This window comes from Leguminivora glycinivorella, chromosome 15 (genome assembly GCF_023078275.1).
Source record: "Leguminivora glycinivorella isolate SPB_JAAS2020 chromosome 15, LegGlyc_1.1, whole genome shotgun sequence".
NCBI classification, from domain to species: domain Eukaryota; kingdom Metazoa; phylum Arthropoda; class Insecta; order Lepidoptera; family Tortricidae; genus Leguminivora; species Leguminivora glycinivorella.
Window position 1 is genome coordinate 14,949,454 of NC_062985.1, and position 18,070 is coordinate 14,967,523.

Here is an 18,070-nt window from a genome sequence, read left to right on the forward strand (position 1 = left end):
ACAGTCATTAACATGTGCTCACTCAGTTCTCACAAACTACCAACGAAAACAGTGAATGTATTCATTTAACATATAATATTTATATACTAACATTTAGTAAAAAATATGCCAACCTACCTCTATAAATTTTAGATTACCTAGTGACGTATTTAATTTTTTACAAATAGTTTCTTATGCTCACTCAATCCTCACACTTTTGAAAAGCCGAATTTTGATGAAAAACATAAGATTTAGACCGCTATTATATGTGTATAGTTTAATAAAAGTGAAATGAAAATTTGTAAAATACAAAATGAACCACTAACGTGTCAGGTTTTTTATAATAATTTTTTGTAAGTGCTCACTCAGTCCACACGTTTTGAGAAAGTTAAAAATGTAAATATCTTATTATTTGTAGCACCACAGACACTCGAAAGTACTTCAACATTTAGTAAAAATTTTTACTAAATATCCACCATCTAATATTTTATATTCGTTGTCTGGTTTTAAAGATATTCAGACATAACTTTTCTCATACAAATGTATCAAGTAGGGTGACCACACTATGTCGGCTCCTGATTTTCCCCGCCTTCCCATTGTCATATTGAGATTGGGGAGTTGGGTATTGAGTTGGGGGGTTGGGTTGGGGAGTTTCTTCTTGGGGAGTTATGTCTGAATATCTTTAAAACCAGACAACGAATATAAAATATTAGATGGTGGATATTTAGTAAAAATTTTTACTAAATGTTGAAGTACTTTCGAGTGTCTGTGGTGCTACAAATCGTAAGATATTTACATTTTTAATTTTCTCAAAACGTGTGGACTGAGTGAGCACTTACAAAAATTTATAATAAAAAAACCTGACACGTTAGTGGTTTGTTTTGTATTTTACAAATTCCCATTTCACTTTTACTAAACTATACACATATAATAGCGGTCTAAATCTTATGTTTTTCATCAAAATTCGGCTTTTCAAAAGTGTGAGGATTGAGTGAGCATAAGTAACTATTTGTAAAAAATTAAATACGTCACTAGGTAATCTAAAATTGATAGAGGTAGGTTGGCATATTTTTTACTAAATGTTAGTATATAAATATTACATGTTAAATGAATACATTCACTGTTTTCGTTGGTAGTTTGTGAGAACTGAGTGAGCACATGTTAATGACTTTATCTTTTGATTTATCTTTTTACAAATTCAGAGATTCGTTTTACAATTGTTTTAGAACTTTTACTAAATGATCAGCATATTTTATTTTATTTTCGGAAGGTGCTCACTCAATCCACACGCACACACTTTATCTTACTTAAAGTTTTAATCGAGCCGTAGGTGCCCGTACTGCCAGTAGAACTTAGTGTAAGCGCCCCTGAATGAAATAAATATTATAGGACATTCTTACACAGATTGACTGAGTCTCAAGAGGGCTTATGTTATGGGTACTCAGACAACCATATTATATAATATACCTAAAACATCCATGACTCAGGAATAAATATCTGTGCTCATCACAGAAAAATGCCCTTACCGGGATTCGAACCCAGGACCACGGCTTAGCAGACAGGGTCACTACGCACTAGGCCAGACCGGTCGTCGATAACGTGCCATCTTCAAATATTAAAAAACTGCTACTGCAATACTGATATAAACTAAAAACCACTCTTTGTCAGTCAATGACGAGCAGAGGTTTTTATTTATAACAAATAAAGTAAAAATTGAATCCATTGTTGCCACAGGTCCTACAATGTGGAAATTGAATTGATGCTTCTGGCGAAATTGCTGTAACTTTATTCGATTAATTAAAAGCTAGGTTAAAGTCAAATAACCACACCAATGAGTCATAATTGTCATAAAACATGATATTTTTCCCCTCACTAGCTCGGAAACACGTGTTTTGTCCTTTAATACCAGCGGGTAAAAACGCATTTTATCCACTAGTGGGTAAAGTAATTTGACCTTGAATATAATCAAATTAACTGCTTTAAAATTGATAAAGGTAGGTGAATCTAGTAATAAAGATGATTTACCACCTGTGGAACTACTGGAAGCAGTGATAAACGCATTTTTTTGCGTTGTAGTTTCCTCGCTATAGTGAGGGGAAAAGTTTTGTGTTACACTCGGGTGCAAATGTATTTTACTTCTCGTGTGTTAAAAAACTCGCAAGTTCAGGATTCTATTCTCGAACCACACGCTTCGCTCGTGGTTCAACTATAGAATCCTTTTACTTGCTCGTTTTTCAATTCCACACTCGGCGTTAAAATACAACTTTGCCCCCTTGTATAACAAATAACTATTAAACCGGCGTAATATGCTTCCAATTTTATCATTTATCCACGTGTATAATACTTCTGTTACTCTCACACTAACATACTTGATACGAGTATAGAGCGTGACAGATGTTTTATCTACGTGGATAAGTGATGAAATTCGAAGCATCCTCCTCCTCCTATGACGTGTAAAAATTGTTATATGTTTATCAATAAATGATAGATCTATCTATCTTTCGTCAGCACGCGTACATAGTTAGGTACTTAGGTTTTCTTGATGTTCAAAAACCGGCCAAGAGCGTGTCGGGCCACGCTCAGTGTAGGGTTCCGTAGTTTTCCGTATTTTTCTCAAAAACTACTGAACCTATCAAGTTCAAAACAATTTTCCTAGAAAGTCTTTATAAATTTCTACTTTTGTGATTTTTTTCATATTTTTTAAACATATGGTTCAAAAGTTAGAGGGGGGGGACGCACTTTTTTTTCCTTTAGGAGCGATTATTTCCGAATATATTAATATTATCAAAAAACGATCTTAGTAAACCCTTATTCATTTTTAAATACCTATCCAACAATATATCACACGTTGGGGTTCGAATAAAAAAAAATATCAGCCACCACTTTACATGTATGGGGAGTTCCCTAATAAAACATTTTTTTCCATTTTTTATTTTTGCACTTTGTCAGCGTAATTGATATACATATTGGTATCAAATTTCAGCTTTCTAGTGCTAACGGTTGCTGAGATTATCCGCGGACGGACGGACGGACGGACGGACGGACGGACGGACGGACGGACAGACAGACATGGCGAAACTATAAGGGTTCCTAGTTGACTACGGAACCCTAAAAAGGTTTAATGAACAGTCACATTTCCGTCACAACATGACTTCCACAAGAAAAAATAAACAAACAAACGTGTGGGTAGATAAAGAGCTTTCTTGTGTACCTATATGTATTTCTGTTTAAACGTTAGTATGATAATGTGACTTTGACTTCAAACCACAAACGTAAGGCTCACTGAATATATACTTAAACATTTTCTTTCATTTGTATAATTTGTGCCCAAAGCAGAACCGCAAAAACAAAGAATCATAAATTAAATACCAAGGATACAAGTCCCCTTGTAAATCGAAACTGTCACAACCATTTATTAAAAACTTCCGCCTCCCTAATTTCAAGCGCAGCAATGTCTGCCAAAGAATTGTTTGATGAATATTCATACGCGCCAAATATTCTAGTGAGGGAGCAACAATCGGTCCGCTGCTGCACGTAAAACGTTAATTAACGTGTACGTTGTTGTGTAGAACAATGCTTTAGGTTTCGGAAAAATGTGTTGCTTAGCTGGAGAGATGATATACGCAGAACTAACGAAGCGGAATAAAGCGCTGAATTACTTTATTCTGTATTTTTAGTTTCATATTTTGTTTTATTGGAGCAGAAATTGTACAACTTGACTTTATGTTGAATAGCTTGTTGTACTTCTGTTTTTAAGGGTCAAACAGAAACAAGTTCATAAATTATTGTTATTTTTATTTTCATCTTACATATAGAAATATACATACTTAGTTATAGGGACAAACAAATGATGTATGGCAAAACTGGATTGAGGGGAACTTGAAAACCCGACTATTTAGTATTTCAAACTGCATTAGTATTACAATGCTCTATATGGGTTTGACACTGACATAATCGATAATGTGTACGAAACTTACTTTCAATGCAGCTCGCACGTACGTTACGTATATAAGTGCGAGTAAGATGTGTATAGAAACTAAGTCATGTACAGATATAGTGCGAAAAGTTTTACGTTCGTATTTTTACGGAAACGTTCGTATTTGTCATGCTAGTTTATATTAGACAATTTTAGTACCTATACTGACACTGACTGAAATAGCACGACACGTTCGTACGTTTCCGTATAAATACGAAGAAAAAGCTATGCGCACTACATACACTTATAGGTTAGTTTGACACTGCCAACTTGCTAACCCTTTCCAGCCGAAGAAATTGAGGTTTGCTAAATTTTAATGACATATGTTAAAATTGACAGTTATGTTAACAACTCGCTAACAACCTCACGATCGTATCAGTTCGGGTGTAAAGGGCTGCAGTCATAGTAGAACTTCTGGAAATACAGAGTGGGGCCTGTAACAAAAGCAAAAAATTAAACTGTAGGTTTTTCTCCTTATACTGATCAACATTTGTTCAGCGACTTTTAAAAATAACTTGCATTTTGAATTTTATCACCCTTGAAAGTTTTTTCTAAGAGGTAATGTATTGCGAATTCTGTTAAGTCTAAAGCGTGACAGACAACGTCAATGACAACAATAATGGCGTACATTGAAGCTAATATTTATTTTGTATGAAAAATTAAAAATTTAAAGACTTCATAATTTTTAATAGTCACTGAACAAATGTTGGTCAGTTTAAGGAGTGTAGCCTACAGTTTGATTTTTTGCTTTTGTTACAGGCCCCACCCTGTAGATATTTCGATGTTAGTCATAACCACCTCAATGAAAATTTTTGTTCAGTCGTTTCTGAGAATGTAACCTCAATAATTGGGATTTGGTTGCCGATTTTTACTCCACGTCTTGATTCTGACAACCGGTGGATCTTTGCCAGGTGCCATATTGCAGGTTTCCGAATAAAGTTTTCTATTACAAAAAAAGCTAGTGGCAAAAATCGAGACAGAGATTCGCCGTTGCTCGTGGCATTGTCTGTTCGCTGAGGAGGGTAATCTTCGTAAATGACGTGTGTAAAGGTAGTAAAGGGAAGCCATCCATATTTGCGCTGCAGGAATATTTGAATTTTAAAAATTGTTATATTGATAGTATATATGCCATTGCTTGCAGCGCACCTCGTTCGAACGTAGCGAGATGGAATGAAATTAAATGAAATGAAATGAAATGAAATTAATAACAAAGTTACACGTCAGGTTGGTATTATGTATAAGATTTGTATACATTTATTGATATAAATAATAATTTTAAAACTTATCAGGATGATTATAGAGTAATTAAGTACAAATTACAATTTCATTATAATATTATGTCAGGTAGGTTCAAAAACTCTTCAAGAGTATATAAAACAAGTGGGTCAATAGCCACAACTTTAATTTGTTTTTGAACGCCGCGGTGGTAGCTGCAGTTCTAATAGTGTCGGGCAACCGATTATATATACAAGGTCCCAAAATTTGTGTCAATTTTGCTGATTTGGCGAGTCGGTGTGTTTCGACTACCAGCCTATTTTTATGTTTGTTACTGCAGAGGTTATACTTTTCGTTAACACCTTTACATTTGGATGGTGATAAGCAATAATGTGTCAACCCACACGCCAACCATTTTGAGAAAATGGCGTCTAAAGATTTTTTCTCATTTTTTTGTGTTTCTCATAAAAAAAATTGTTTTTTATATAGATTGTTGTGTTTTTCAGCTATAATACGTTCAGTAGTAGTGATTATTGTAGCTTAATTTCAAAACAAACTTCAATTTGACGAAATAATGCCCTTTTCTTTTATTGCGAATTGTTCGACGACGTCAAACTTTTTCAAGACTGTGTTATGATACTTAACCCACTTTTGCTAATTGTTTAAAAATATCTATGAGTCTTAAATAAACATGTTAAAGCACATAAATTGTTATTGTAAAATACTCTACCTATGCATATTTTTAACTTTATAAGTGTTAAGTAACATATCAGTCATGGTCACTTATGTTATTAGGTATAAATAATAAAATAATAATAAATATTATAGGACATTCTTACACAGATTGACTGAGACCCACGGTAAGCTCAAGAAGGCTTGTGTTGTGGGTACTTAGGCAACGATATATATAATATATAAATACTTATATACATAGAAAACATCCATGACTCAGGAACAAATATCTGTGCTCATCACACAAATAAATGCCCTTACCGGGATTCGAACCCGGGACCGCGGCGTAGCAGGCAGGGTCACTACCGACTGCGCCAGACCGGTCGTCATGTAGGAATCAATACATTATTTATTAATCAAAACTTTTAATGATTTTTCTACTCCCGAACTGTTATCCGTCATTTACAGGATTGTGCGTATCGAAAAAACTGAAAACGCATTGTTTGGTTCTGTAATCATGGCAACGCATTGCATTAACGATACTGCGTGCGTGCGCGGGAAGGCTTTGGGCAGCTGAGCTGACAGTGCAAACCTTTGCAATACAGGAAACAGTGTGAATTTCGCGAGAATTATTTAAAAAACTATTAAAAACTAAGTGCATGGTCGTTGTAAAAGTATTGTATGCAATGGTGTTTAACTGACTCCAAAATACTCGTGGAAAGTACGCCACTCATATTTCTTGACCTCCTTTAAACGCCTGTTGAATAAAATACTATAAATTAACTATTAGAGTAATGATCATTTCTAGACACATATTTAAATTATCTGTGCTTTTTCAACAAAAAATCGTTACAAAAATCAAATAATCATCTTTTAAAAAAACAAACTACTTATCTAAAATATACAACAAAATATTTTTTTACGCTAAGAAATAGACTAAGTCATTTAAATTATGAATAACTCATGACTTGTACAAGAACAAAACATAAAATATCTTTAACAAAATAATAAACTACCATTCAGTAAGTATTCAAAAATCAAACAATATTTTTATGCATACATTAATACGTCTTAATGTAATTAGTAAGTAATTATAAAAAAATAGTAGCTTATATTAGATTTTTATATAAACACGTACTTGTAAAAAATGTTTGCAAATTATAATAACGAATATGTATATTCATGACTTAAAATGTTCAATTTCGTACTGAATTTACTATTCATGTGCAAAAATATACTAATGGACTAAGTCATAACTTATTCAAACATAAATTAATATGAACAGTTTACAATATAGTGTCATGGTACTTACACCAAAAACGAACAATTTATGACCCGAATATAATTTAACAATAATGACTTATGTTTTATAACACGGGTCGTAGCATAAAACAACGAATAAAATATCATTTTGCAATAATCATTCAAGTCTCATAGTGGGTAACTATGTCATTTTTTGCGTTTTGCAAGAATGAGTCAAGTGTAAAAAAATCGTTGAGTATACCCTCATAACACATTATTGTAATTTAAATATGTCTTCTGCCAATTACTATAATAAGTTAAGGTTCTTGACACATTAATGCAAAACAGGCAACACACGATATAGGATTTGTGTTAACCTATTTTTTTACTTTTGGGATAGTAAAAATTTTCAAAATGAAAAGGTCATTTTTGCAAATAGAAGTTTAAAAATCCAGCTATAACATGGCATTAAAATCTCATTTTTTTAGTTTTTGTGGGTTGACACATTATTGCTTATCACCATCCATTTGTACCTGGCAATATTTTCTCGCGTGAATAGTGCTACTTGTTGTATAAACAGACAAGGTAAGGGGAGGATCTTCATATCCCGAAAGAGATCACGAGCCGGGGTATCCGCTGCTTGGCTTGCTTTGGAAAAGTCTCTCGAAAATATGCCAGTAGTGAACCGTTAGATTTTTCGGTTATTTACATTATGAGATCACCAATGCATAATATGGAGAAGTGTATCATCTTGGGATGAATGAATGGTAAACGCGCTTGGGGTGGGGCTCGTAAGAGGTGGTCTGATTGTGTGAAGAAGTCGACTGGCGGCAGCCTATACCGAGCAGTTCACGTGGCTTAAATATGACCGCGTTCAATGGAGATACGAGCAGAAACGTAAACTTATCCCTCAAAATCTATGACTTCACCAAAAGTTTAGTCTACCTCTAAATTTAGTCCAAACCTTAATTTCATTTCATTAAGTGAAAGTAAGTAGTAGCAGATACTTATTACTCCCAAAAAACTATTATGTAACCAATTTTAACTACTACAACAGTAGATCACATGAAAGGAATTTTAATTTTTCAGCAATATTACTTGAACTTACTCAAGTTACAATTCAACCTTTACTATTTTATATACATATACTTACATTTTTCATTTGACCTTCGCACGACGAAGTCATTCATAATTCATAATTATTTATTGCATCCATGGTTACATTAGGTGTTACATATTTATATTAGCATTAGTCACATGTCACATGGACCCTGACAAGGCACAGCAAGTCTTAAGACTTAAATCTAAACTAAAAGTGTGAAAGAGTACAATGTTGATGGTTTAGGTATGTGGAAGCATATAATAATAGTATTTATTTAAGTAGGAGTATGAACGCATTGAAGGCGTTTGGACCGAGTGCGTCGGACTTTGCCCGACTCTTCAAGTATGAGGGCGCCGAGTGCGTTAACCAACAACATACCTTTATGTAGCTCCCCCGTCTCATCCCGTAGTTGGATGTTGGTGCCGTCTTCCCGTCGCCACAGTATGCGTGGGTGAGGCCGGCCTTCGGCATTACAGGAGAGGCTTACATCATCTCCTTCTCTTGCCACCAGGTCGCCGCTGGTGCCTTCGTCGACGATGTTTGGTGGAACTGTTGGAGAAATAAATAGTTCCATGACATGTGAATGGACAAATTAATTTGCTAAAAAAGTTGACAGGCTGGAGAATGACGACTTACTAAACTAACTAAGGTAGAGTGGGACAAATCTCGACTGGGGGGCAATTGTAACTGATCCATTTTTTCCAATTATTATATATATAACCGCATTAGCATATATAACCGGTGGACACTATTTAATAATGAAAACATTGTAAAACATGGAAAAAATAGACCGGACAGTCGGGATTTGCCCCGCTGTACCTTATAAGTTATTTATTTATTTATAATGAGCCTACACTGTCCCATGCAATGCTGGGCAGAGGTCTCCCTCTTCCCTTTCGATGTATCCCGGCCTTGACCCGTTTCCCTATAACTATAACTATATTTAATTATTTCTAAATACAATATCACAGCACACGGAGATAAAAACACAAGCTTTACTATTTATGAAGCCAAATCCGGAATCACGAATAAAAGTCTGCCGTTCCGTAGAAAGCGTTGACATTATGATTCCACGAAATTTATGAGACACCAGATTTTTTGCGTGAAATGGCATTTCTCCGACGCGAAACGAAAACGAAACGCCGCGAAAGGTAGTCTGGCTCTGTCGCGCCAATATGCAAGAGCGATAGAGATAGATATCTACTAGCGTTTCGTTTAATGAGCGTTTCGTAAGCGTTTGTGCCATTCGGTTACGCACCCTGGTAGGAACCACATTGAATTACATTGCCCACAATGAGCAGATTCCATGATGTATCTAACAGTTACAATGTTTAATTATTTTTAAAATCGGGACTTAATCGCGTATAACTACATATTAAACTGACTTCAAAAAACATCGCAATTTCAATCGGGACGAAGGTTTTAGGATCTCATCCACATGGAATCCTGTCATTAATAAGTGTAAGCCGAAAATAATATCGACAGTCGTTAAATCGAATATCGTCAGTGTTGTATGTCGACAGAGTAACATCCCTAGTGCGCAAACAGTTCAAGTTGATAATCAAAACCAAGTGCGGGTAGTTCGAAAAACTCGCGCGGCTGTCAGAAGGTGTTGATGTCATTTCAAGCCAGTCTTCTCCGAGACTACGGGGACAACGCCGTCCTTGAAACGTTGGAGGTCAGTTTAATATGTAGTTATACGCGATTAAGTCCCGATTTTAAAAATAATTATGTGTAATAATCGTGAAAGTTTAAATCAGTGAGTTACAATGTTCCCATTGCCTCATACGTATTCATATTGCATACCTTTGACCAGTCAAACGAAATAACCAAAGCACTTCATAATTGGCTTATGAACGAACGAACACAAAACAGACTTGTTACTTTACCAACTTCAGAAATTAAACCGAAATAAGCTCCTGAAGCTAAGCGTGGATGTTAAAGTGATAAAGTATTCAGGTAAGTGGTTAAGTTCCTTTAATTCCCTAAACGGCTAAGACATTCGCGTACTTTATAAAAGTTGGATGAAGATCCTTAACTGTGGGAATATAATTTATGCACCAAAAGCCTTGCACGGAGGTAAGGGAATAAATTTTCACCAGCAACGTTACAACGTTACATTCCTATTTTTTCCCTGCGGTGGGACGTCATAAATCTTGTGATACGGATCTTTAATAAATATTATTGCAAGTTGAATCCTGGGCGCCTAAATGAAAGATTCGTGATTTAATCACAAATTACGCTCGGAAATCACATGATTTATTGACATGATGATCCGATCTAAGTATATTATTGAAATGAGGTTTGGAAAAAAACAATAGCCGTTAGAAACGTTACAAGCCGAAATGTTTTATGGTTCGTGGTTACATTTTAATGTGGATCCAAAAAGATGCGGTATATTTAAAAATACAAATATAAATGTTTTTAGGGTTCCGTAGTCAACTAGGAACCCTTATAGTTTCGCCATGTCTGTCTGTCCGTCCGTCCGTCCGTCCGCGGATAATCTCAGTAACCGTTAGCACTAGAAAGCTGAAATTTGGTACCAATATGTATATCAATCACGCCAACAAAGTGCAAAAATAAAAAATGGAAAAAAATGTATTATTAGGGTACCCCTCCTACATGTAAAGTGGGGGCTGATATTTTTTTTCATTCCAACCCCAACGTGTGATATATTGTTGGATAGGTATTTAAAAATGAATAAGGGTTTACAAATATCGTTTTTTGATAATATTAATATTTTCGGAAATAATCGCTCCTAAAGGAAAAAAAAGTGCGTCCCCCCCCTCTAACTTTTGAACCATAAGTTTAAAAAATATGAAAAAAATCACGAAAGTAGAACTTTATGAAGACTTTCTAGGAAAATTATTTTGAACTTGATAGGTTCAGTAGTTTTTGAGAAAAATACGGAAAACACGGAACCCTACACTGAGCGTGGCCCGACACGCTCTTGGCCGGTTTTTAAATAAATATCTAATTCAAAAACCGGTGTCCTCTGACTTGAGTGTACTTTCTCTGCATTAAATACTTAACTAAACTGTACCTGAGCATTTCTTTTGTGATATGAGCATTCAAATGTGATATTTTTGAAAAAAATATGCTATTTCTACTCAGAATCACAAGCTTTTTCAATCCTATTAGTTAAAAAAAATTGTCCCATACGATTTTTTCTTTTTTTGTTACCATTTTCCGTACATGTTGTGTGGGGTGACAAAAGAGGAAAGTAACAAAAATGGATGGAAATTCTGGGACACTTTTTGTCTCCCAGTGAGATTAAAAGTACTCGTGATTCTGAGTACAATTGACCTAAAATTCCCTAAAAAAATCAAAATTAAAAAAATGCCGAAAGAAATAAGACATGCTCACCCGTTTGGAATCTATAGTATAATTTTAGTTTTTTAATTTACATTATAAGTTATAACAAGATATAACAATCGCTGACTAATCCTCATTGGGATTAGCCTGGCTTCCCGAAGATATTTCTTTCAAATATAAAATGAATTATATTCCGTACATCAAGGTCATAATAACTCCGAAGCCCAGATTGGAGATTGGATTCGAACCCGCAATCTAGTTACTTGTACTCGCACTCATTATAATTAATCATCATGATATTTCGTGGATAAGGATCCATCCCCATTTTTTCCCCTCCATTGTTATTGTAACTATGACAATAATTTTCTTTTTAAAAGAAATAAAGAAAAATACTAGGTCACCACGTCATTGAAAGCTGTCGAAAATGGCGAAATTCTCCCGATAGGAAAACAATGTGAGAGAAAAGTGTGCCACAGCGCTACCGAATCGGTCCAAGTGCCGGTCTGGGGAAAATCTGGGTAGGAGCCGAATGGCACAAACGCTCACGAAACGAAACGCTCGTAGATATCTATCTCTACCGCTCTTGAGTTTTGGCGCGACAGAGCCAGACCTTTCGCGGCGTTTCGTTTTCGTTTCGCGTCGCAGAAATGCCATTTGGCTACGGCACCTGTACAGCCAATAAAGCAAAGTTTTATAGATTGAAATACTATAGTTTGAGTGCCAAATACTACAAATTATTACCTAGTCGATGTGATATTTTGTGTATTTGGTGGTTTGATAACTTACTTAGGTAAAATCTGATTTAAAAATTTTTGCCCGTGTGGTGACGGGTTAAGAATTTCACCACCCCCTTTCTTCCCGTGGGTGTCGTAGAAGGCGACTGTGGGATATGGGTTAAACTGTGGCGTAGGCGAGAGGCTGGCAACCTGTCACTGCAATGTCACAGTTTCATTTTCTTTCAACCCCTTATTTATATGCCAAGAGTGGCACTGAAACTTGAGTAGTTTCATGTGCTCTGCCTACCCCTTCATGGGATACAGGCGTGATTGTATGTTGTTGATTTAAAAATCATTTTGGGAATGAACTTTTCCAATTGTATTATAAAATAGAAATACAGTATATAAAACCTAATTAATAATAAGCTAAGGTTATATTGTCAAACAAGATACATACCCACCTACTTAAAAGTAAGTTTAGTAACATAGATAATTTTAGCAAATCTAACCATTATGCTTTGGTATATTTACGTCTCATTTTAGTATATACGGTATGCTTGAATTATAAAAATTCGTAGTTCCTTGTAGGTAGATGTATGTAGCAGCAGCGGCTGGTCCATACAAGCCGATTCCCACCGGCTTGCCTAAAATTGATTACTAGTAAAGTACATACATACAATCACGCCTGTATCCCATAAGGGATAGGCAGAGCACATGAACTACTCAAGTTCCAGTGCCACTCTTAGCAAAAAGGGGTTGAAAGAAAACGAAATTGTCATATTGCAGTGACAGGTTGCCAGCCTCTCGCCTACACCACTAGTAAAGTACCTAATGTTAAGGTAGGTTTCTTTTTGCTTTGGAACACCAAAGCAAAAAGAAACCTACCTTAACATTAGGTACTTTACTAGTGGTGTAGGCGAGAGGCGGTTCAAGTAGGCAACAGCCTAGCAGAAATTTTCACCAGCCGCCACTGATGTAGGTATACTATCTGCATTATGTGCCGCTTAATTGTTATCTAGGTAAGTACCCACGTAACTACATTACGTAGGTATACGACTACGCAGTTACGCAGGACATCTGTGAGGCTAATCAAGTTATCTAGATTTAATTTAAACTCGTTGGACTATTAATAGTAATGTAGTTTGGGAACGCTCGAGCGTATATGTTTCAAGCCGTTATTCTAGATTATTGGATAACTACATATATTTTGTGGCCATGTGCGTACATATATTACGAAACATTTAGGTACCTACATTTAAAAGAAATCGGTTTTAAAAAAATTAGACTAATATAAATTGTCCGGGATATATACCGTGATTAGTTTTGTGAGACCGATATTGCATTATTAGAAGTATTAGAACTTCGTTTTTTTTACATTTACTCAGAAAAAAATATATTGCTACGAACACAACACATGATAAATGATCTAAAATGTGTTCTGAAAATATATTTTTATTCGAGATGTTTAGTTTTATCTAGATTTTTTTGGTTTGCTTTTCCGATATTTCAACGCGGCTCCCACTAATCGTGTTTGCGGATAGCGTATCAGTAACTGTTATACAAACAGAGCAAAACATATATTAATACGAGTACGAACGAACTGTTTTTATTTTAACTCTCCAGAGAAATAAATACCTAGTCAATTGTTGTTTTTTTTTACATGGGAGTAAGGTTGTAGTTTAACCGCCCGCGATAATAAATAATGAAATAGGAGCAAGCGAAAAATTCCAAATTTGAACGACGAGACGAGCGTTGCGTAGGAATTGTAGAATGTTATTTGAGCATTGCGGAAGCTGTTTAGGTTTATGTAAGGCATAAATTTCGCACCCGAGTATTTACAGCACAATTTTGTTTATCACATCAACAACTGAAGATATTGTTTTATTGTAAATTGTACCCCGCGCGTGCATTAAATGCAATTTTCTCATTACTTTTTGAACAATCAAGTCAGCCTTTAACCAAATCATGTGAAAAATGTTAGAATCGAACATGAAAAAGTATTATGAACTATGCCTTCACTTTAGAACGATTTAATTCAAATATTTATTCATACGACCGTCTACTTCAGCCATTCTTTGCAGCCGAGGTAAAAAATATGCGGGTCCTGTCAAGGGTAAAAAGGGTTGTGTTGGATACGGTCCTTTTAACACGCCGTACGTGACATTTTTACCGGCTATAGTGACTCCATGGGAAACACGGGGAGGTTTTACATTATAGATCTGAGTTTGTAAAAAATATGTTTTTTAAATTATGAATGGGCTTACTCTTAGCCGCAGACTAGCCAAAGGCACAGACGTGGCCTACGATGGAGTGAGTTCACCCAGAAGATGCCTGTTCACCCTAGATTTGTTAAAATATGAGATTTATTATTAAGTAAAAGTCATTTAAAACGTGATTTTGGAAAGAGCGTACCTACTGCCATCTTAAAGACCGCATCGCACCTCCAACCTTTCTGGTGTTTAGCGTGACCAAGGGCGGCGATGATCACTTACCAATATAAAAATAACACCATTTTAATTTATTGACACTCTTATCTAAATAGTCAAGTGGTGTAGTAAGAAAATAGTCCGAATTTATTATAAATTCCATTTTACTTCCTTGCAGGAAACACTCAAAGTAAAAATTAACTTTCCTGTTTTTTTAACGCCCGACGCTAAAACGGGGTGTTATAAGTTTGACGTGTCCGTCTGTCTGTCTGTGGCATCGTAGCTCTCGAACGGATTCACCAATTTAGATTTCTTTTTTTTGTTTAAAAGCTGCTTTAGTTGGGAGTGTTTTTAACCATGTTTGATAAAACGCGGCCCAATATCAGGTCAGGGGTTTTTCAAAGTTAAAATTTTGTATCATCGTTATTGTACCTAACTATTTTTTGTATAGTCGAATTTATATCTGTAATTGTATTCTTATTTACCTAATGTTTTATTAATACTTAAGTATTATTAACACATCACAGCTCAAAAATGTTTACATAATCAAATTGTTGATTCAGCCATGTGCACCAATTCACTAAATCTTATACTTTTAAACGAGCAATTCTTGTATATTTATTTATTTATTTATTTATATATACCGACGATCTCGGAAACCGCTCTAACGATTTCGCTGAAATTTGTTATGTGGGGTTTTTCGGGGGTGAAAAATCGATCTAGCGTAGCCTGAGATCCCGGAAAACGCGAATTTTCGAGTTTTCATGACTTTTTCTTTCGCGTTAGTAAACGTAAAATATGGTCGTTAATTTCGCCGCGCGCGCATCGATTCCGCTTAGCTCAGTCGTACGAGATCGGTCTAATGTACGCAGATAGATAGTCAGGGTTTCGAATCCCGGCCAGAAATTAAGTTTTTGTTTTTTGTCTTTTTTTTGTTTTTGTATTTATAAGAGTTTTTTTTTTATCTAAAGACGTGATATATTAAAATAGAACCGAGCGAAGCTCGGTCGCCCAGATATTAATCATTAATCACGTACGTCATTCACTAATGTCCTCATTAATGTGCGTTTATTTTTCCCAAATAAACTATTACACTGGTTATTCTTGTTAATCCAGTAACATTTAGTAATACCATATGTAGGTACAAATAATACTTATAATATATCTCCTAACTCTTGCGGCCATAGCACCACACCTCGGACACTGGCGATCAAATATATATGAGACAGGCGCGTTCCTAGCACACATTCTAAGCTCGTGTAAGTGAACGCGTACCAATCTTGTATGAGTGAGATATGACAGGTCGACTGGTCGCGTTTTTGACAGGTGGTAACTGTGAGGTAACCGAGAGGGGGTGGGCGGCACTTTTAGCGGGGAGCGGGAATGGTCATACTGTAAGATAGTAGTCTTTATTATACTGGCACACTCTAGTTCAATAAACTTTATGGCAACTGTGCGTCCCTATCGAACTTACAAATAGTGCGGAAAGGACGGCCTGACGTTAGGTATATCGTTTATTACGCGACCATGCTTGTCTGCCTGAGTTTTCTTTATTTCTCGACAACGTAATCATGTTAGCAATCTCGCTGTAATTATTTCCCGGGCCTAGCAATATTTTGTTTTCCTAACTATTTTTTGTCCGCGACTCCGTCTTTTTGAAATTAGTAATTTGGTTAGCGCCTGATACAGAATTCAAGGCAATATTTTAATTAGAGCAAAATTCATACATCAATTAACAGGCGCTGCCTCTATGTATCTTAATACTTTCAGGGTGGAATAAAGATAATTTGTAACCTCTTAAGGGGTGATTTCCGGGATAAAACACATATTATTATTTTGTATGGCCCGGGACTTAAACTATGTCTGTATTATAATTTAAGCCAAATTTTTTTCAGTAGATTGACCGTGAAAAAGATAACACGAAGACAGAAAGACGCACATTTGCATCTTAAATATATAAAAGAAGAAACTAACTGCCTGACTGACTGACATATCAAATCAACACACAGCCGAAACCGCTGGTTCTAGAGATTGCGAATTTGGCAAGTAGGTTCCTTATAAGGTGTAAAGGAGAACTAAAAAAGGATTTTTCAAAATTCACACCCTTTAGGGGGTGAAATGGGAGTCCAAAGTTCAACGTTTGAATATGATTACTTTTAGTACGCGGGCGAAACGGCGGGAAAAAGCTAGTTTATTATAATAGCATGCATTTTCTTCTTCTTCCTCCTACCCTTATCCCACGTTATGTGGGGTCGGTACAACACGTCTTCCTCTTCCATTCTCCTCTATCTTTCGTCATCTCAACACTCACATCTTTCTTCCTCATATCCTCTTTCACACAATCCATCCAGCGTTGTTTAGCATGCATTTTATACACGTTAAATTTTCGTGAGACATATTCATAACATATCACCGCACGCGATGTATTAACGTGAGTACATCCATATATTTAAATATTTAAGTATGGATTTTCTTTAGAAACCTTTATTCAGTATTTTCTTAACAAACACGGGAGCGGTCGATCTCGTACATTGACGTGTTAATGAGCTCTTTGTGGTGGGTCTGCAGAGCCGCCGTCTTTACTAAACGATTTATGTGCCAATTCGTTTGGTTTTTAAATGGAGTAACGGCTCAGTAAAGTCTTTTATAACGAATAAAGTGGGTTTACTGTCTGGGTGTGGGATCAAACCGAAGTGTTTAGTGGCGCAAAAGCCGGAATCGTTTTGGCACGCGTTTTGAAGTACCTATACAATTGAAGGCATTTTACTGTCGTGGTAACACTGGTGACTCACATCAGGGTCAGTTGCTTGTTGTAGCGATATCTTACCTATAATTTTTTACCATTTCCATATTTAAGTTAATGTGGTGTATTTATTTATTTACTTAAGCTTTATTACACAATACAAAAAAAAAAAACCGGCCAAGTGCGAGTTGTACTCGCGTTACAAGGGTTCCGTACACCACAGGAAGTCATTTTTACGAATAATCGAACAATTTCTAAAAACCGAAACAGAAATGAATTTGTATGTACTTATTTCAAACGCGCTCACACAATTTCAAGAGATTTGGTAACTCCTTGCAGCGGCAGTGAGTAAAATTCGTAATTAGAGTTTTTTTCTTTAAAGTCCGACTTACGCTTGACTGTAGATTTCTAATAGGTTTTCCTGAAAAATATCTTTAAATTTTGAAGTAAATTTCCTACTAGATCCAAAAAGCTAGTTATTCTTAGTATGGAAAACATTAAATTTAGCTCCGATAGAAAGATACATAATTGAATCCTTTCTCGCTAAAATGCCCCATGTTTACTTCCTCCCTTCCGTGATGCAGTGTTGCTTAATGGTCGTACATCCTACTAGCCCGAACCGATCACCTGAATTTACCTTAGCATTTTAGCAAGTAAGTAAGACTCCAAACTAGGCTAGGCCTG

At 35.7% G+C, this 18,070-nt stretch overlaps 1 protein-coding gene across 1 annotated transcript in view; it reads right to left on the minus strand.

Annotated features, from left to right (window-relative positions):
* The window catches only part of LOC125233914 (protein CEPU-1-like), a 116,099-nt gene that overhangs the window by 16,467 nt on the left and 81,562 nt on the right, over positions 1 to 18,070 (minus strand). Inside the window, exon 4 of the mRNA XM_048140086.1 lies at positions 8,565 to 8,735. Coding sequence (XP_047996043.1) covers positions 8,565 to 8,735 — 171 coding nt within the window. The remainder of the gene's footprint in view (positions 1 to 8,564; positions 8,736 to 18,070) is intronic.